The sequence below is a fragment of the Phodopus roborovskii genome, unplaced genomic scaffold (genome assembly GCF_943737965.1).
Source record: "Phodopus roborovskii unplaced genomic scaffold, PHOROB, whole genome shotgun sequence".
Lineage (NCBI taxonomy): Eukaryota > Metazoa > Chordata > Mammalia > Rodentia > Cricetidae > Phodopus > Phodopus roborovskii.
The window spans coordinates 35,621,808-35,641,596 of record NW_026125281.1 but is presented as its reverse complement, the minus strand read 5'-3'; the positions used below and the strand labels follow the sequence as shown (position 1 = coordinate 35,641,596).

Below are 19,789 nucleotides of genomic sequence, written 5' to 3'. Positions count from 1 at the left end.
AAAGGGACTACAAACAGGTGGCTGGATGGGGACAACAGACATCCACAAAGATGAGATTACAGGTGGAGGAAACCAAAGAGGCCAAAGACTGTAAGTACTATGACAGACGTAAATGACACACAATTATACTTACCCTCAGCAGTAAAGCTCTGAGCTGTAGCACGAGCAGGGTTACCAGCAGGTTGCAAGCAGACTCTCGGGTCTGTGAAACCGCCTGTGCTTGTCTTAACATGGTGTTTTTTAGACGAAGATTCAGAGCTCTGCTGAGAACAGTTACAATTGCTGAGCCACCCACATTCCTTTAATACTGCTCCTCCTACCTGCAGCCTTGCCATTACAATGATGGCTCAAGACACTCCGCTACCCTCAGTAGCCGCTGGCCTAAATTCCTCAAACACGAACTGGCACGCTGTGCTCTGCCCAGAATGGTGCAACTGCTGTGAGAACACATGCTGTCTGGAACCCTGCTCGTTGCTAACCTGGACAGCACTTCATGCAGCTGCAAATTCCACAGAAACGTTCCGGTTTCTACCTTTAAAAGCCCCTAGTCCCTTCAGTGCAGCACACTTTCCATCGCCGTTCCCTGCTAACAATGTTAATACATTACTTATAACTTGGATTGAGCCTGTTGTGATCTCAGTAAACTCTAACAGCACCCTCACTGAGCACAGACTAAAGCTCTGTATGTTCTATTCGGTATAAATTCCCAAGGTCACTTAAATTTTTTCTTTACTGACAAGTAGGAACTATGTAGAACAGAAATGTCAGGCTACAGGGTTGGCAAGGTGACTCAGCATACAAAGGCGATTTCAGCTAAGCCCAGTGGCCTGAATTTGATCTCCCAAGATCCACATAGTATAAGAATATATATATATATATATATATATATACACACATACATACATATATACATATATATGCACATCCATGACACATAGGCACACAAGTATAAAAAACTACAGGGTAACACAGCTTTGCCTTTTAATGTAGAGGAAGACATTCTTTAAATTCTGTGAAATCATTTACCTTTTTAAAGTTACTAAACAGATTGAGTAAGAAGTAAACCAAAACAGGTAATCATACAAGCTGACTGACTTAAGGCCATTCCTGTAGCAGGCTGGGCTCCATCCCTTCATCCTCTGCTTTCAATTTCTAGGAATACAAGTGTGCATGACCTCATCTGCTTGTTTCCACATCAGAACAACTTGGAAAATCAGGATGTGACTGCTTGTGTAATAAATAGACTGAATACATATATGTGTATTAATATTTAGAGCAGGAAAATATATCAGATATAACTAGAAAGTGCACTAACTATGTCTGTATTAACACTTGGCAGTTTAATATATAAAGGGTTTAGGCACCCCTACTGCTTTTATCTGCCCTCCTCCCCACTGAGCCCGTCTGCCCACTTTCAGGTCTTTCCTGTACGTGTGTGTGTGTGTGTGTGTGTGTGTGTGTGTGTGGCCACGGAGTTTAACTAGGGCTGCTTCCATAAACACAGGTGGAGCATGGGCGTCTGAAGGAAGTGACATCCTTTTCTATAATTCCAATAGGCTGCCAACTTTTCTACAAAAGGAAAGATTCAGGCTGGCCATAGGGGTGTCCAGCACATGGACAGGAGGCAACATACCAAGTTTCAGCTTGGACTACAAAAAAACCAAAGAAATCACCTGTCAGGAAATACTGCAATACATTTTAATTTACCTGGTAAAAGTCTCTGTTGTCTTGAGAAATCCCAGAGGATGACGATAAGTCAAAATCTAGATATGGCTCTAATGGTTGAAAGAGCTGATGATGCAAGTGTGGAAATGCGTGCTCCAGTTCTGGAAAGCCAAGGTTCACTGCTGGAACTTTGAGGGGGAAAAAAAAGGAGTCCTGAGAACATGCTCATTAGAGCATTTAAACATTTCTCATACAGCACATAGTTCCATTCATAGTGACCAAAACTAAAATACAAATCTCCATTCTAAGAGCTTCAAAGGCTTTCTGGTTAGTTAGGAATGGCAGGCCACAAAAGACCACGTGGAAAAGCTTAACCATAATGTTTGAGCTCTTATTTTGCTCACTTCATTATCAATGATTTACAATGAGAAGTTCACTGTCTTGTTACTGGGGTGCGTGGACACTATATGTGCCCCTCTAACTTCAATTTATTTTATGAAGGAAAAGGTCTCATAGCCAGGACATACTGTAAACATCACTCAAATCCCTGCCTTAGATGTAGGGAAGTGTCCTCATTAATCTTTTCTTCATAGGCTCTTCAGGCTGTTTTGTTTTTTCTTTTAATATAAAGAATCACATTCATTCATGTTTGTGTGTGCATGTACATGCCATGGAGCACGTGCCACAGTGCTTGCATGTAGGTCAGTGGTAACTTCCACAAGTCAGTTCTGTCCTCCCACCATTGTGGGCTCTGGGGACTGAACTCATGGTTTCAGGTCATGGGTTCATAGCAAGTACCTTTAATACCAAGTCCCTTCTATTTCTCAGTCACACTGCTTCCAGGTGCCCTATCTCATAAATGCCCCCTCAATATTATCCATGGTGTACAGGCCATAAAAAATACAAAGCTCAAACAATACAACTAAAGACGAGGAAAGGTGAAAAGCTACAAAAATATTCTTTTAAAATAATTTTTACCCTGCCAGTCTCTTTTTTCAGGTATCAAATTCGCTGCATTTCTACCCTTGTCTACGATGTGCTCAGCACGAGTGTGGTGGGACGCCCTTTCTTCCTCCATGGACAGCAGAGGGTCATCAGCATCTAAGTAGTACAGCAGCTGACAAGTGACAGCTGCTGAAGGGGCTGCACAACTGAGAGGAGCGGCCTCCTCTTCTTTACTGGGAGACTCCTGTTCCTGCTGCTCTGTCTGCTCCGAAAATGACTCTAAAATCAAGTTTAATGGACACATTTGTAACATTAATTTCATGTCTGGGTACTTCCTCTCAAACACAGTATATCATAGTATATACTGCTGACATTGGTGCAACCAAGAAATCTGTTCCCAGAGACTTCCACTAAGTGGGAAAATGTGCCAAAATGTGTGTGTGTGTTTTTTTTTTTTTAAAACATCAACATTGATGTTTTTCCTTTGTAGGCGTGAGACATCTTCTCCCCCAAACACTCCACCTGGACATGCTTGAAAAAGCAAAACCCGGACCCCTCCCCACCCCCCAAAAGAAAAAGCAATGTCTCCTTCATTACGACACTGCAGGCCAGCCAATGCTGCTCCTTCAGTGTGTTCACAAAGTTGATGGTACCTGGGTCTGTAAGGCTCAAATCTGTGATTTCATAACTTAAGAAGCTTCCAGTAGAAACAGTTACTGAAGATAATGGCTCCTGAGAAATCTCTTGTGTTTCAGCCTAAAATTTCAAAGGTAAATATTAGATCGTGATATATCATGACATATCTAGAAAAAGCATAAACCATCAACACTGCTGTCAATTCTGAGCTCAGGTCAAGTGTAGGAACCTTCACAGAGATAAAGTTCAGTACTAAAGCCTTTTCATCATTGCTCAGAAATGGTCACACACACACCTTCTCTCACCTTTCACAGCCCCCCCCCCCCACACACACACACAACACCTCTTACCACACACAGATCCTAACTCTTTTAAGCTATTTGTAGTTATGCTTCTCAGAACTAAAGAGATCATGCACCAAGCAGACCAAAAGGTCTTCTGATGCTCAGATTTGGCTATTTTCATCATTGATCCACCTCAGTAGATCTCAGAGAACAACTACACAAATACGAAACCAAGCAGCTCAACATAGGACACAAAGTAGCATCACTGACCTTATCATCCAGCTTCACAATTGGACCCAGAGATGTATGCGCTTCTTCTGAGGCAGCATGACTCAATACCACATGATCCTCAACATCAGATTCCTCAACTTTAACTAAAATGTAGATTGGAGGGTTCAAAATAGGGGTGGGGAAAATTAGGATGAAGTAAAATGTTAGCGCAAAAGGGTGTCACTTCCTGCATTTCTATACCTTGTTTTTATATTTTGCTTTTTAAACTGCCTTACCTCAGACCAAAGGAAAAAAATACCAATTTACTTCTCTATAATACTCCATAGGTATTCATTACTCTTGCCACCTATAACACTCACTAGGGTAATATTCAGTAATAAAAGGTAGTTGGACTGGAGAGAGAGATGGCTCAGAGGTGTCAGCATCCATGTGCCACATGCTGGCTCAGTCATCTACAATAACCTCTGGCTCCCTCTTCTGGTGTCAGGCATATGTGCAGACAGAAGACTATACATAACAGTAAATACATCTTAAAACTTTGTAAAACCTCGCTCAATTACTGGAAATGTTCTAGAAATTATGTACTCTAAAAAAAATATAGTCACTGCTAGTCTATGGGTAAGATTTTTAAAATATTTAGGAAGTGTCTCATGTCCTGTGTTTTGCTTTAGCTACAACTCACAAATCAAGTATCTGTGTTTAAACAAAGCTAACATGAAAAGAAATCCTACAAAGATAACTACTTAAAGATGAAGTTACAACTAATAAAATGGTACTGAGGTTCCGTTTTGTAGGGCAGCAAGCAATATCACAACTTCCTACCTGTATGTATCTATAAATTCAAAAGAAGAAAATTGACTTGGGTTGCTACTGGGTGGTGGAACTGACTTAGAACTCTTCACAATGTCTACAGGCGCCATGCAGCTCTCTCTCTCTCCTCTCTCCTCTCTCTCTCTCTCTCTCTGAATGTCACAGTTTTCAGAGGATAGCACTTCCTAGCACTATATTCATAATGTGGCCTGCAAAGTCACCAGCTCATTATATCTCATATAACTCTAATAGGATTCAGTTAATGAGACAGTTTTACAATATGGATTTTCCAGCACTTGGGAGACAGAGGCAGAGGATCTCCGTGAGTTCCAGGACACCCTGGTCTCCACACATCCCAGCCTTATCCTCGTGACTGTTAATGACTACATACAACAAGAGAGCATGGGTGTGCCACAATGATCTGACTACCAACAGTCACCACTGTTGCACAGACCCTAACAACCACCCTTTGTTCACGTCCTGTGTGCAACACTTTCACTCACCTGCTTCAGCATACCCATGGCTTCTGCTGTTCTGGGCAGGAGGCTGATGACAACCAAACGGATCACGTGCCAATGGACTCCCCAGAAAACTTTGTTCTCTGCTTATTGAGACCCTTAAGGGGTCACGGTCTTGATAAAAATCTGATTTACCTGGGTAAAAAACAAAACAAACCCTGACTCAGTTCTAGTTTTTAAAACTAAAATGGCCATTTATCTTTAGATATATATTTTACGTGTCTGAGTGGCTTGCCTCTGTGTGTGTATATATAAATGTGTATGTGTGTATGTATGTATGCGTAGTCATTTGCAATCCGTGTGTAAAATGCCCGGAGGCCAGAAGGGGCAGGAGTTAAAATGGTTGTGTGCTGGGAACTAGAAGAGCAGCAGCAAGTCCCCAGGCTCTGAACTACTTCTCTACTGCAGAAATAACTCTTATCATCTAAAATGGCTACTTAGATAATAGTTTTTAAAACTCTGAACTCTTAAAGGCTGGTTTATATAGCAAGAAAATAAATGCTGGTTGTTTAGTCTTTAAATTCTCTTATTCCCACCCAGACAACAGCCAGACTGGGTTAGTATGAGAGACTTTCCTATTAATGTACTTGGTGGAAATGCTCCACCTTTTCCATGGAATTCAACAGTAAATACAATTTTGAACCAACTGAAAATACAGAATCAAACCAAAAACTAACTTTTAAAGTAACTCCTATTTTGTATTCATGAAACAAAAGTCGGGTGTTTCCAAGGTGGTGTGTGGGAGGAGCCTGAGACTAGGACTTTCTGTTAACTGCAATCGGATACTCAATAAATATTTAGAAACAAATAGTGGAATAAAAAAATACAAGAGAAAAGAAAATCAATATAGATTAGTGTTTTCACCTTGATTTCATCATCGCCCTATCCCCTCTAACTGCCCTGCCCATATGAAATTTCACTTCCAACCAAGCTTTACTTTGTGAACTAAAACCACTTCAGGCCTTCTACTTTTCCCTCAGCTAGTTTTCTCTTCCTTGAGGGAAACGACAGCCACCCAGACAGGGCTTCTCTGTCAGCCCTGGCTGCTCTGGAATTCACTCTGTACATCAGGCTGGCCGCATCTAGATATTGCGTTCCAGCCAGCCAGGCCTGCAGTAAGATCCTGCTTAGAAACAGAGTGCCAGCGAGACGCACAAGAGCAGTAAGGACCAAAGCACAAGAAAAAAGAACCGAGTGGCAGCCGTGAAAGGAGCTGTGTCAGAGTGTGGGGCTGCCAGACTATCCCAGCCCAATGCCTCCCCTGTGACAGACAGAGGAGCTGCTCAGTGCACACTGCCTCCCCTGTGACAGACAGAGGAGCTGCTCAGTGCACACTGCCTTCCCTGTGACAGACAGAGGAGCTGCTCAGTGCACACTGCCTTCCCTGTGACAGACAGAGGAGCTGCTCAGTGCACACTGCCTTCCCTGTGACAGACAGAGGAGCTGCTCAGTGCACACTGCCTTCCCTGTGACAGACAGAGGAGCTGCTCAGTGCACACTGCCTTCCCTGTGACAGACAGAGGAGCTGCTCAGTGCACACTGCCTTCCCTGTGACAGACAGAGGAGCTGCTTAATGCACACTGCCTCCCCTGGGACAGACAGAGGAGCTGCTCAGTGCACACTGCCTTCCCCTGTGAGAGAGGAGCTATATTCTAGGGTAAAAAGGGCCAGTGAAACAACACCCTGGATTGTCAAGAAAACACAACCTTCCCCTGACCAACTCAGGAACTGAAATCCAACCAATCCCAGAGCACTAACACCAACCAATCTCTTAGCTTTGTCCCAAGGCCAGGCATTGATATGCAACCAATCCCCACCCTGAAAATCTTCATCTTGGAAATAAGCTAAGGAACCCTGCATGAGCCCTGTACGTGTTCAGTTTAGGTCTGCCCCTTCTGCCCCTTTCCACCCTGACAGAGGCAGCCACTCTCCTGGGTTCCTCCCTCCCAATAAATCTCTTGAGTCAAACGTGCAGTGACTTTTCTTTGGGGAGCAAACACAGCTGTAGTGGCCCTGGCTGGAGTGGAGCAGAAGTGCTACATTTCCATGGGGACCCTTGGTAGAGCAGCGCTAAGCTGTAACTGTGAGCCCCTTGACCCACATGGGTGCCGGGCCTCTCCCTGAGGACCTCCAACTGCCAGGTTCCACCCACAGAACATTCTAACTGCCCTAACTGCTGGACCCCGCCCCCACCCTGCAGAGTGAAAAAGCCCAATCTCTGGACATGAAATTCCACCAATCTCCACCCTGGAAAGTTCTACACCCTTCCCAAGAAACTCTATATAAGCCCTGCATCCTGTTCGGTTTGATGCTGCTTCTTGCCCAAGAAGAGAGAGCCAACCTCCTTTTTTTCCCTCCCAATGAATCTCTAGTGTGAGGTTTGTTGTGTGGTGTGACTTTGGTGTTTTTTTGGTTCCTGCCTGCCAGGACATCTTTCCCTCTGGGCTGTAACACAGTAACAACTCTTATCAGAGCAGAATCGTAACAGCTCTAGCTTGAGCAGAACAAGAACAGCCAGAATGTAACACTTTGGCTAGGGAAACTTTTCCTTGCTAGAGTAAAACTGTTACATTCAGGAAAGTTGATCAGAGCTTTTGCTGGGAAAATCCTCCCCAGCTGAAGCAGCATTGTTACACTTGATATTAGGGAAATCTTTCCTTTTTTTGGGGAAACCATCCCCCATCAAAACAGAGCTGTTAACACTTGTTGGGATACCTTTCCTTTTAGAGCTGTAGGTATTTCTTGGCTTCCAACTCTAGAATACCTTTCCTTTCAGAGCTTAAGGCTTAACAGTTACAGTGTATACTGTCTTCCCCATATAAGGCAGAAAGAAGCTAGGTTTCTTTAAGTCAACAATTTGAGTACTCCAATAAATTCCATTTCATTATTTACATATGCATGTGATATGTGAGTGTTGGTGTATGTAGGGGTCAGATAAATACTTTTGGGAGTTGTCTTGGGATCCAGAGACTCAACTCTGGCTGTCAAGTTTATACAGTAAGCAGGAAAACACTTTCTACCCAGTAAACCATCTCTCTAATCCCAAGTTTTAAATTGTTTTTAGGTAAACCAGTTTCGCTTTTTACAAAGATTCAAAGACTAGCTCTTGGATACATTCAGCACACTGAAAAAACGGTGTAAAATGTTGGATTTCACCACACTGTTTACCTGGCACAGGGGTCCTGCCACCACTTGCTGGTGACTCCACCTCCTGGATAGTACTAAGCTCATGCTGGTCTAAGTCCAAACCACACTTCACTTTGGAGACAGGTGGCTTAGAGGCTCTACCACTTAGTTCTTTGCCCAGACTCTCACCTATCAGGTCAAAGACAGGGTTAAACACATGAAACATTGTGAAGACACAAGAAGCTTTTCTTCTGTCGGCAAGCGGCAGGGATGTTGGCAAAGAGGCACGATCACCAGACAACAGGGCTACCTCACCACTATGCTCACCATGGACATCTGCTAAAAGTGACTACTCACCGCTACTGCTCTCCTGATCAGGGTCCCAGGCGGGGCCGTGCATTTTCAAGTAATCCTCACCTGTGGGCTTCCTTGCCTGAAAAAGTGGACAGGGACCCGGGGATGATGTGTGTTAAGGAATCGTGAAGAACCCACGAGATTTACATTTCACTTAAGTCAGAGCCTCCATCACTTGTAACGCTTTTCCCTGCATCTCTGTAATTCGCTCATGGGTCCAACAAAGTCCTTGGAAAACACCACAAATTCATGGTTTTCTTTGTTCTGTGACTATAATATTCCTGTAACTGTTTCCACAGTGGAGCGCGTTATTCAGGAAAACCTGAACCCACATCCCACAATCTGTCTTATGTTGACAGATGAAAACTGAGACATCCTTCTAACCCTGAAGGGGTGATACTCCCAGTGTAAAATAAAGCCACACACCTAAGTCCTAGCTCTGCCCCTCCTGACAGATTAGACCTGAATGCCCCCTCTGTGTCTTCCCCTTCACTTTTCCTTCTGGACTCAAGTGCTTCCTGAACACCTAGAGGCTGCAGAACTCTGTTTATACTAAGAGACTTAAGAAATGGCCTAAAATAGATCAGACCCATTCATATGCATGAGACTTGGGGCCGTGTCTAAATGACCACACCAGTCTTCTCAACAGCTCAAATGTAAGCAGTCATCAGCAGCGGCTCTGGACTCTATCAGCCTACAACCAGGCCAGCTTACACCACATGCAATGTGGGGAAAAATGGGATAGATGTTGATTCACATACAAATGTCAGTGAAGTCATTAGGGAACGGGGTCTACCACATCATAATAAAAATTCTGTTAACCAGTTCTGTGGTCAGCTGAGAAACTACTACAACAAAACTCATAAATGAAGATGGATATGCTTTAATTGTGACTATTTAAAATGACCCTATAAAGTAGGTAACTTTTTGTTTTAATTTCTGTACTCCCAATAACTAAAGGGAAGATAGTTTAGGATTAAAATAGAATCAGGTTTAAACATCTTTGTGTAATGAAGTTTTTAATTTAGAACATACCTGACTGACATTCAAGAAATCTTTCAGAGTCTCTCTGTGTTTTTCGATTTGCTGCTGCAAGGCTGTTTGTCTCTGAACAAGTAATTCCTCTTGGGCTCTCTGCCTGGAACGTAGAGCTTCCCTTTGTAGACTCAGCTGCTTCTGAAGACTCATGTTGTCTTGCTGGGTTAAGACAGGCTGGGAGTAACTCAAAAGTCTGTCCTGCAATCTTGGGATCACAGCATCACTAGAAGGAGCTTCATGCTCTTTTTTAGGTAAGTACAACTCACAAATGCTTTTAGATTTAGCTTCTGCAAAAGGTAATGGAATGAATGGATGCTCTGTTTCCTTGGAGAGAGACAAAGCTGGGGTGGCATGCTCAGGAGAGTCACTTTTGTCCTGGCTGTTTTGTTTGTGTAAAAGCAGTTCTTTATGAAACACCATTTCCAAGTCTATCTGCATTGTCAGCTTATCCTGCTGAGGTAGAAGGGGCTGTGAAAAGCTCAGATGCTCACCATGGGAGCTGGGTATGTCAGCATTATCCCTTTTGGTTGGGAAAGACTGCAGAGTCCTGTCAGAGTTGGCAACAGGTAGTGCTACCCATGGTGAGAATAAAGAGGAACTAGTCTGTTTGCAAGATACTCTTTGCTCCGAGTTATTTAACCTTTGCAAAAGTAGTTCCTCTTGTATTTCCTGGACAGACCTAATGGCTGTCATTTGCACATCTAACTGCTGTTGAAATGCCTTCGAGTCACCATGAGGAGGTTGGATAAAATGTTCACTCGGTCTAGTAAACATCATCTCTCCCTGCACGCTCTCAGTAGAATGGGAAGAATTTGTTTGTGCATGGAGGTTCTCTTTCTGCTGAAATAAAGCAGTATGTGATAAACCCAATGCCCTGCTGGGCAAACCCAGCATCTCAGAACCTGAAGATGCTGCATCATCACTGAGGGTTGAACAAAGTTCTTGTGTTCTTTCAGAGTCAGAAAGAGGGAATGAAGCAAGTGAATGCTGAGGTATCAGGGGAGAAGGCGAACCAGTCTGCTTTGGGTATACCCGTTCCTTCCACTCTCTTAGTATTTCTCCATGAGCTTCTTGTCTAGACTGGATGATGGCTTCCCTTTGAGTAGCCAATTGTTCTTGAAGGGCCTTCAAACTGTCTTGCTGAGGCTGGATAAGCTGAGATATCCTTACAAGTCTATCCTGCAATTCTGGTATCTGAAGATGGACTGATGTTACTTTACTGTCACTCTCTGTTGAGAGAGGCTGTGTTGTACCAGAGTCAGCAGAAGGTAAGGACACGCACGATGATGGTCCTAATGAGGGTATGAAGGAAGAAAAGCCTGTCTGTTGAGAAGATGAATTTTCCCAAGTTTGAGGATTAAACTGAAAACTCTCTTTTTCTGTATTTACCCATTCTTGGTGTTCCTGCAAATTATTTTGCAGAGGGAATGCATGTTGTGAAAATCTAACCAGTCTTTCCTGAAACCCTGGAATCTTAAGGCTTAAGGGCCCTGTACTATCACCCTTAACTGATATGAACTCCTGGAATCTTTCCAATTCAGCTACCTGGGATGGAAAAGACAAGGAACCAGTTTGTTGAGAACTAAGTCCTTTTTCTAATTCATTTTCTTCGTGTGCATATTCTTGAGTTTCTTTTCTAGCACCAAGTATAACCCTCTGAATGTGTGCCTGTTCCTGGAGTGTTGTAAAATGTTCTTGTCTTGGCAGGCTGTGCTGTGGAAAGCCAAGAGGCTCCTTTGCAAGTGCTGCGGTGATCACATAATTAGAGGGAACCATATTCTCCTCATATGAATACCCGGGCCCGGGTTCTGAAACTGCACGAGAAGCATCCGAATGCTGAGGTGCCACCGAGGAAGATGAATTTCCTGGCGCAGACAATGTATCTCCCAAACTTCCTTCTCTATGTAAACGTGACTCCTCTTGGGCTTCATCTCTAGTCTGAACTGCATAGCTCTGTGTAGCCAGCCGCTCTTGCAGCAACTTTAAACTATTGTGTAGAGGTAGGGGCAGCTGTAGAGAACTTGAAGACTCATCCTGAGATGTTGAGATTTCAGACTGGCTTGGAAGAAGCCCTTTCTTGCTTGTAGGTAAAGGCTGTCCCTGGATTTTTCTATATAGTCTATCAGTCACTGTTAATGAACTAGACTGCTGAGGCACCTGATGTGACCAACAGTGCCCAGCCTTCTCAGAATGTACGTCATCCACTTTACTCTGTTTATGAGCCAACAAGACTTCCTGGGCTTCCCGCCTAGCCTGAAGGTTATCCTTCTGAACACTCATCTGTTCCTGGGGAAATTCTAAATTAGTTTGCTGTGATAAGACAGGTTGTGAAAAAACCCAAAGCTTGTCCATATTGCCCGAGGAAACAGTGGTATCACTTTCTGTTGAAAATGTCTGGAGTTTTCCTGATTCAGCTGAGGCAGATAGCAGTGAAGTAAATAAATGTCCAGCTGATGACGGGATGAATACTGGAAGACCAGCCTGCTTTTCCAGTTCTTTCTGTGCGCAAAAGGCCAGCTTTTCCTGAGCCTCTTGTCTTGCTTGAAGAACTTCCTTCTGCAGTTCTAACTGTTTCTGGAGAAACTTTAAGTCATCCTGCTGGGTGGCGACTGTGTCTGAGGATGAGAGAGGCTGATCGTGCATCTGACTGATTACAGACTGGTTTATGCAAACCCTACTTTTGCTTATGGTTGTAAAGGGTTCCTGAACTTTCCCAGATGCGAGTTTAATGGGGAGACTAGTAAAAGAGCGTTCAGGCACCAGTGGGAGAAATGAGGAGGGCTCGGTTGGCTTAGAAGATATATTTTCACTATCCTCTGATGCTATCTGTTGGGGATCTAAAGTCTGACAAGTTATTGCCCTCAGTGGTTTCGATAGCTCGCCAGCATCCTGTAACAGTTGTGGCCTATCGTAAGACAAAGTTCTTGAAAGTGCATGAGGATGTTTAGGGACAAATTCATAGTCTCTCTGGTGTGCTTCCGCATGAGAGAGCTGCTGTCGATGTTCCTGGGACCCCACAGACCGCTTGGCTAGCATCTCTGATGCACCTGTTTCTCCTTGCCTCTGTGGAAAGTGATCCTGTCTTAGCGCCTGAATACGCCTTTGGTCTAATTCAGGGATCTGTGAGGGTTGCGCAGGTCTCTGACATAGATCCCAGTGCTCTGATGCAGCAGCAGGCTTTTGAGATTTCTGTGGTGGTCCTGATATATTAGAATCAGGTATCAGTGATGTGGGTGACATGGATGGGTACCTTTCCCTTAATATAGTTTGGTATTCGAGTAATCGTTTCCTGGCAGTTTCAACAGACCGTTTGTGTAACCTATCAAAAACAAATATAAAAACAAGTGTTAGTAATTAAAAAAACCCTCAACTTGTCTAATATTTACACATTAAACACTAAGTAGCAATCTAAAGTTGGCCATATTTACCACAGAAAAGTACATCCCCTTGAAGAGGGCATCACGGCAATTTCTAAGGGAATCCCAATTAGATCATTGTATAAAACATAAATAAATCCCAAAAATGTAGCACAGAAGTCATACCCCGGTCCACACCTGTTTTGATGTAAAAGCTGATGCTGATAGTTACGAATCATCTGCCTGTGACAGTCCTCATCAGAGATCACAGTATGTGACATCGGAGCAGGGCAAACCTCAAAATGAAGACGTGGAGTAAGTTACTGTTTTCTGTGATGACAGGCAGGTTCAAAAAGCTCGGCACACAGCATCCCAGTCAGGCTGGTCACATGTACGCTGGCTGCACACACACGCGCGCACACACACGCACACACCACACACACTGATGAGGACGCGCGCCGGGCGGGTAGCACACAAACAGTGACTGTTCCCTACCTCGGGCTGCTGCGCTTTCTTCCTTCTCCCTTCTTCTTCTTCCAGTTGCGCCCGGAAACAATCCGTTTCTAGCCTTAACTTCTGTTGCTCAATTTGTTCAAGTAACTCCAACTGCTTCTGCTTCTGCCTTTCTATCTCCATTATCTAGATAACAAGAACACTACTGTTCTAACTACAGACTCTCGAGAAAACTTCACACACACTGCATTAAGGACCTCTTACTCACGAAGCATGTAATCTTAAATCTGCCACTGGCACTGACAAGGGGGTTATGTCAGGACCAAGAGAAAGGTGAAGAAGCACACAGCATTTCCTAGGGGAATGAGCGTAAGCAGAGACCAAATGTCTATGTAAGACAGACACGTAAGAACTGCACAGGTCTAACAAGGCTGTAGCCCAGGGTCTGCTTACCTGTTTGTGCCTCGCTGACATTCGAACTCTGACTGCTTCTTCCTGAGGGTGAAGCAGCACTGAACGCTGAGCCACAGTTGTGACAGGTGGGTTTACAACAACTGCTAAGGAATCACCAGGCAAAAGTTAGCTTCGGCCACTGAGGAGGCGCCCGCTAGAGGCGCCCTTCCCAAGGGGCGCACGCTTAGTAGGAGGACCCGGCAGACGCACCTTGTTCCTGCCTTGTTCCTTCACTGCTCAGTGGTCCAGACTCAATCGTCAGCCGGTCACTGTCCATGACTGTAACATATGCCACTGTTAGTATGATCGTGTCAGGCTCAAAGGGAGCAAAATAACAGCAAACTGCATTTACATCAGATCAACTATTCTCTCTTGGTCAACAGGAAGAGGACCCTCAAGGAAGGCTCAGCCATCTTTTTGGTAGCTACATACATTAACCACCAACCTAAGGAAAATATAAGAAATACCAAAGACAAAAGAGGTGCCAAAAAAACGCCAACAGATTCTAGGGATGTCATGGTATGAATCCCATCATACCAGGGTAGCCAGTATTTTTGCACAAACCACTCATTCAACCATTTACCATGGCAGGGTAATGACAAGAGGCCTCAAGAAGGTTTAGAGCCTGAACGAGAGACAGAAACACCATATCACCTCATTCAAATTTGGAGAATTAAAAACAAGTACTATGCAAAGAAAACAGGCTATAGTATGAAACATGATAAAGACATTAGTGAGTCAGGTGTGATTTCTCTGAGCAAAGTATCTTTAAGCAGTCACTGAAAGGTAAGGAGGGTCAGGTGAGGGGGACAAACGGACCTATCCAAAGACAGACATGAAGACCCTGTGAGAGGAACAAAGGGGAGCAACAGCCCCGCCCCCACACACCTTGGGTCACTCCAGAATCTGAAAGACCCACAGGCAAGGAGCAGAGTCAGCTGCCAGAGAAGAGTGAATCAAGATCAAGATGGAGAGTGAGTGTTCATGTGGCAGCATTTCTCAAAATGTAACTACAGATTCAACAGCAGAGCTCCTTTTATTGGGAATCCAAAACCGTGCTCTCCCTACTTGACTGGCTTCCTGTAGCTTTTACGGCTGGAATCCCTCAAGTGGGCATATATAAGCCCCCTTCTCACTGAATTCTTTCCTCTAAAGGAAACTTCTATTCTCATGGTTTTAAATATCTGACTTCCCAAATTATCTCTCTTGCTTTAAGCTCAACAACTAATTCAGCTATACTACTAATTCAACTTTTTATCCACGAAGCCTCTGGGGACAGAGCAATGAATAAAGTTTTCAAGGTCCTCTCTCACAAATGGGTTAGACGTGAAGAAAATAAACAAGAAAGTAAGTCTGTTGCCTGTCGGTAAGAGCTATGAAGAGAGGCACGGTGAGAGAGATTATGAAGTGATAGGAAGGAACATTACTGGGAAGGCAGAGGGCGGCATTTTATATAGAACGAGGAGAAAGTCTCACTGAGAACGAAATAGATGAATAGATTCAGGCGGGAGGGCAGGGAGACAGCCAGAGAAACATCTACAGAAGAATGCTGGCCAAAACATCAACCGGTATGAAGAATAGATGAGCTGCAATTCAGCTGTCTGAGGAATGGGAGGTTTCGTCTACATTTATGTCTGGGTGAGGGTGCCAGTTATAGACAGTTGTGAGTTTCCATGCAGGTGCTGGAAACTGAACCCGGGCCCCCTGGAAGAGCAGTCCACACATCTAACCCCCTGGCCATCTCCCCAGCACCCCCAGCCCACTGCTTAACCCTTGTCCTCTGTTCTGTTTTCTCATGCATGACTCTACCACCATGTCCCCTTCAGCGAAGCAGTCTGACACCAGAGCCTTGAATCTCGGGAGAGAGCACCTTGTTCTTGCTCGGAGGACAGTGTCCCTTCCTCAAGGACAATGGCTCCCGACTCCACGGTTGGTGCTTTACTCTCGATCTCAACCTCACTGATGCTTGTAGTCATTTCATTTTCATCCTCAGACATAGATTTAATCGTCCAGAGAGATTTCTGGCTTCGAATCTTATTTAACAATCTTTTAAAAAGAACTCTTGAGGGGATTTGTTGGGTCTTCATTCCAAAGGGCACTAAAAAAAAAGAAAGAAAGCAAATCATTACATTTGGGCAATTATTCTCTTTATACCCAGTTACTGCTATAACTTTATTTTCAATATTTAAAGTTCAGTAAGACAAGAATGCTAACTTGTCTTAGTTTAACATTCAAGTATAATTTTTCAACTTAAATTCAAATGTAGACCATTTTACAACAACATAACACATACATACTAATTACAAACTTAACTCTCAGAACATTCACTCTACATGCTAGGTGATAACAGATTGACTCCTAATCAGCTTGGGACTGAAGTTAATGTTTGAGTCATGCACTGTAAGATGTCACAGGGCTAGGGAATGGTCTAAACAGTTCTTAGATGGCTACTAGAAACACAATTTTACAGCCTTGAAGTAAAGCACCTGCTTTCAGATCATTCTTGCTAATACATGGGGAAATTTCCATCTCTGGTTGTAAGTAGACCCTTCCATTTATCAAAAACCAGAAACAAGGCGTTTCTTCAAGCACCCTTCCACAGAGATGGCACAAGCTACCTAACAACAGAACTAACATTTCTCAGCGGGGACTAAAGAAAAAACTAAGAATACCAAAGAGGTTGAAAACTGGCAAAGTAGTACATTTTTAAAGAAAAGTTCCAACAGAACTAAAAACGTAACGAATGGTTCAGCACACAAAAGCTGCGCGTGCAGTGCAGCAAATTTCACAGCAGTGTCTATCAACACCACCCAAGCCACTGTGCAACATTTGCAGCACCAACAAGGCTCTTTGTCCTTCCCAGCCAATATACACAAAAAGTGACTTTACTGCACTCTGCCTCACAGCCACACAGTTTTACCCTGTCCCTTGGTTAATTACACAGAGCTGTGTCCTGAGGAACAGTTTCTGCCTGCCTTGTTCAGTTAACTGTTAGTCTATGACCTGCCTACTTTTAAAGCAGATCCATCCATCCATCCTTCCGTACGTCCTTTCTTCCTTCCTTCTGTCCATCCATCCATCCATCAGCCCGTCCTTCCTTCCTTCCTTCCTTCCTTCCTTCCTTCCTTCCTTCCTTCCTTCCTTCCGTCCGTCCGTCCATCCATCCATGGATCCATTATTTTGTGTGTGTACACACTAGGGATGGAATCCAGGGCCTTACACATGGTAGGCTCTCTACCACTGAGCTACATTGCCAACTTTAATTTGTAATTATGTTTCAATGAGGATTTAGTTTTAAAGAAGGGTAATGGTTGTTCCCAGCCTTCTGTTGCTGATACCTTCAAGATATAAAGTATTGTTACTTTGCTCAGACCAGTCCCAAGTAACTGGTTGTCCTCTTGGCTCAGCCTCCTGAACAGTGAAATTACACAATGCCCACCTTCCTAGCTTTCTATGAAAAGCTGGAAGACTGAACAACATTAGGCCAGACTGTACCTGGGATCAGCAGGAAATAGAGTGTTTCTTTAGGTAATACTAGGCTTCAATTCTGGCTAACTAGAAAAAACAAATGTTAAGTCCCATTAAAACAACAAAACCCTGGCTGAAATGGGAATTTAAAAAAAAAAAAAAAAAAAAAAAAAAAAAATCTTCTTAAAGACACTATTAACCTAGCAAGAAAACAAGATTCTTCAGAAGAAATCATTTTTGGGGAAACCCTGGAAAGCAGGGTGGTAAGCACCGAGCCCACTTGTCTGCTGAGCCACAGCAGAACCAAATCAGAGTCTTAGACTCAGGAGGAGAGGCATGTGGGCGGGAAAGACAGGGAGAAGGCCTTGACCCCACCATCCAGTCAGAGCCACACACAGCCACTTCCACATGCGGGGCAGGGAGTGAGACGGAACCCTGAGCAGCGTGACATTAAGGCAGGACAGCAAGAACAAAGGTTAAAGCAAGGCCAGCTCAATGGTGTGGGCTTGGTCTGTAAGGGGACACAGGGTAAGAGAGAAAAATGTGTAATGTGTTTCAGGTAACCATGATACCCTCGTTCACCACTGACTGTGGGAGGGAATGTGGAGGTCAGAGGACAACCTGCAGGAGTCAGATTGAGGTCATCAGGCTTGGAGGCAAGTGCCTTTACTGGCTGAGACATCTTGCTGGCCCCATCATTCACTTAAGTGAGAAAGCGAAGGCTTCAGTAAGCAAGAGCGCTAAGTGCTGGATATGAGCGCTAAGTACCTATGGGACAGCCAGGTGAGAAAGTTGAAGCCAGGTATGAACGACAGGAGACCAAAGTCTGTACAACTCGTCATGATACATGAAGTACCCAGCAGCAATGGGACACAATAGGATTTGTAAGTGTAAAAGTCGCCGACCCTTCAAATGAATCCAGAACTAAGCACCTAACGCACACAACCCAAAGATTTCCACATTAATCATGTGTGAATGGCTCCCTCTAACAAGCACGGAACTGATCTTTAGTGGCAGGAATATGCAGACTCTTCCTGCCAATGCTTTCATGAGTGTCTTTATCGGCGCTTACTGAATGGATTTTCATCTCGGCTAATGATTACAATCCTTTTCTGTGAATTTTTAACATTGAGCTTAGGGGCTTTTTCCCTGTCCCACTAGAACGTATTGTTTCAGTGTGTGGCTCTTAAGGGGTCTCCTTTTCACCTCTACTTTCTCGCTCCATTGAAAGGTCCAGTTCTTCGTCCTGGAGATGATCAGACATGGCAGGCAAAGGCTCTGGTGTAAGATGCAAAATCAGGTTTCCTTTCACCTCTGAATAAAGAAACACAGAGACCGGTTTTCCTTCTAATGACTGAAAATAATTTGGAAAAAAAAAAAAAAAAAAAGAGGAATTTAACCATAAAAATCTTAAGGTTATCAGTTTTACATCTAAAGCATTGAGGCCTTTCTCCACAATGCCTCATCTCAAAATAAACACTGCTTATTATTACAAGTGCTACTTCCCACAAAGCTCTTAAAACACCGCTGGCAGCCCCTTACTGCGGTCTGCGTTGTACATGTCCTCAAAGGCGAACTCCAGCTCCCGCTGCCAATCCTCTTTCACCTCGCTGCGCCTGTATGGCGGTTCAACTAGCCGTGGTGGCATTTGTGCCACAGTCTGTCTCCGACGTGACAGGTCCTCTTTTTGCAGCCGTTTGAGTTCTTCCAATAGTCTCTCTTGGGTCTTCAAAAGTAAACAGATGACAGCGGAGTCAAACGTCTGAAGATCAGGGCCTGAAATTGCTCCCCCCTCCACCTGTCCTGACATACTGAGACTACTGAGGGGGGGGGATGTCAACTCTAAACTAGTAAGGGACAAAGTCGGGAGCACTGAGAGGGAGCGCTGCCTAGACAATAGTCTGAGGTATCTGCCACTGCGTTCTCTGCAGAGGAAAACCATTTGGTGACTTCCTAAAAGGCGCTCCGTTCAGCTCTCTGTACTTCTCAGGTCCTGAGACTTAACTGCTGATACTTCCCCTGAAGGGATTTGTGTATCTCTGTATGTGTAGAGTACTTCTAACATGAAAGTTTAATCAGAATGTCTTAATGAGGTTATCTAATTTAATTCTGATGGTAAAAGGCAAAAAAAGGGTGACGAGAGAAACCTCCTCAGTTTCTGGGTAAGCATTTAGTCACAAGGTATGGCTGTGAAGGCAACCAGAGAACGGCACAGCGTCTGTACAGCTAAGGCACAGGGGGCAAAGTGATTACGGACAAAAAGATATAAAAGCAAAGGAGGATAGAGTCTAAATGCCAATTCCAACAGACCCAGCAATAAATACACTCTAGATCAGAAGGTCGTAGGGAAAAGGTTCAAACAGGGCAATGGAATCTACTAACACTAAGATATCACAGTTTCGGATGATTTTTCCTATGTGAGAAATACTAGTCTAGGATAAAGAGAAGTGGC

The 19,789-nt window shown here is 44.0% G+C and overlaps 1 protein-coding gene and 2 non-coding genes across 3 annotated transcripts in view; all 3 read right to left on the bottom strand.

Annotated features, from left to right (window-relative positions):
• Cep295 (centrosomal protein 295) overlaps positions 1–19,789 on the bottom strand; it is a 38,272-nt gene that overhangs the window by 2,111 nt on the left and 16,372 nt on the right. The window contains exons 8-23 of the mRNA XM_051198820.1: positions 18,880–19,063; positions 18,544–18,651; positions 15,740–15,967; positions 14,080–14,148; positions 13,870–13,973; positions 13,459–13,602; positions 13,162–13,259; positions 9,605–12,926; positions 8,573–8,648; positions 8,258–8,404; positions 5,075–5,224; positions 3,801–3,904; positions 3,264–3,366; positions 2,644–2,889; positions 1,708–1,853; positions 134–260 (exon numbers count right to left, since the gene is read on the bottom strand). Of these exons, the coding sequence (XP_051054777.1) occupies positions 134–260; positions 1,708–1,853; positions 2,644–2,889; positions 3,264–3,366; positions 3,801–3,904; positions 5,075–5,224; positions 8,258–8,404; positions 8,573–8,648; positions 9,605–12,926; positions 13,162–13,259; positions 13,459–13,602; positions 13,870–13,973; positions 14,080–14,148; positions 15,740–15,967; positions 18,544–18,651; positions 18,880–19,063 (5,356 nt within the window). The remainder of the gene's footprint in view (positions 1–133; positions 261–1,707; positions 1,854–2,643; positions 2,890–3,263; positions 3,367–3,800; positions 3,905–5,074; positions 5,225–8,257; positions 8,405–8,572; positions 8,649–9,604; positions 12,927–13,161; positions 13,260–13,458; positions 13,603–13,869; positions 13,974–14,079; positions 14,149–15,739; positions 15,968–18,543; positions 18,652–18,879; positions 19,064–19,789) is intronic.
• Positions 3,452–3,521, bottom strand: LOC127233723 (small nucleolar RNA U2-30). The gene has a single exon (XR_007835510.1). It is a non-coding gene; the product is annotated as a small nucleolar RNA U2-30 (small nucleolar RNA).
• Positions 3,640–3,719, bottom strand: LOC127233729 (small nucleolar RNA U2-19). The gene has a single exon (XR_007835511.1). It is a non-coding gene; the product is annotated as a small nucleolar RNA U2-19 (small nucleolar RNA).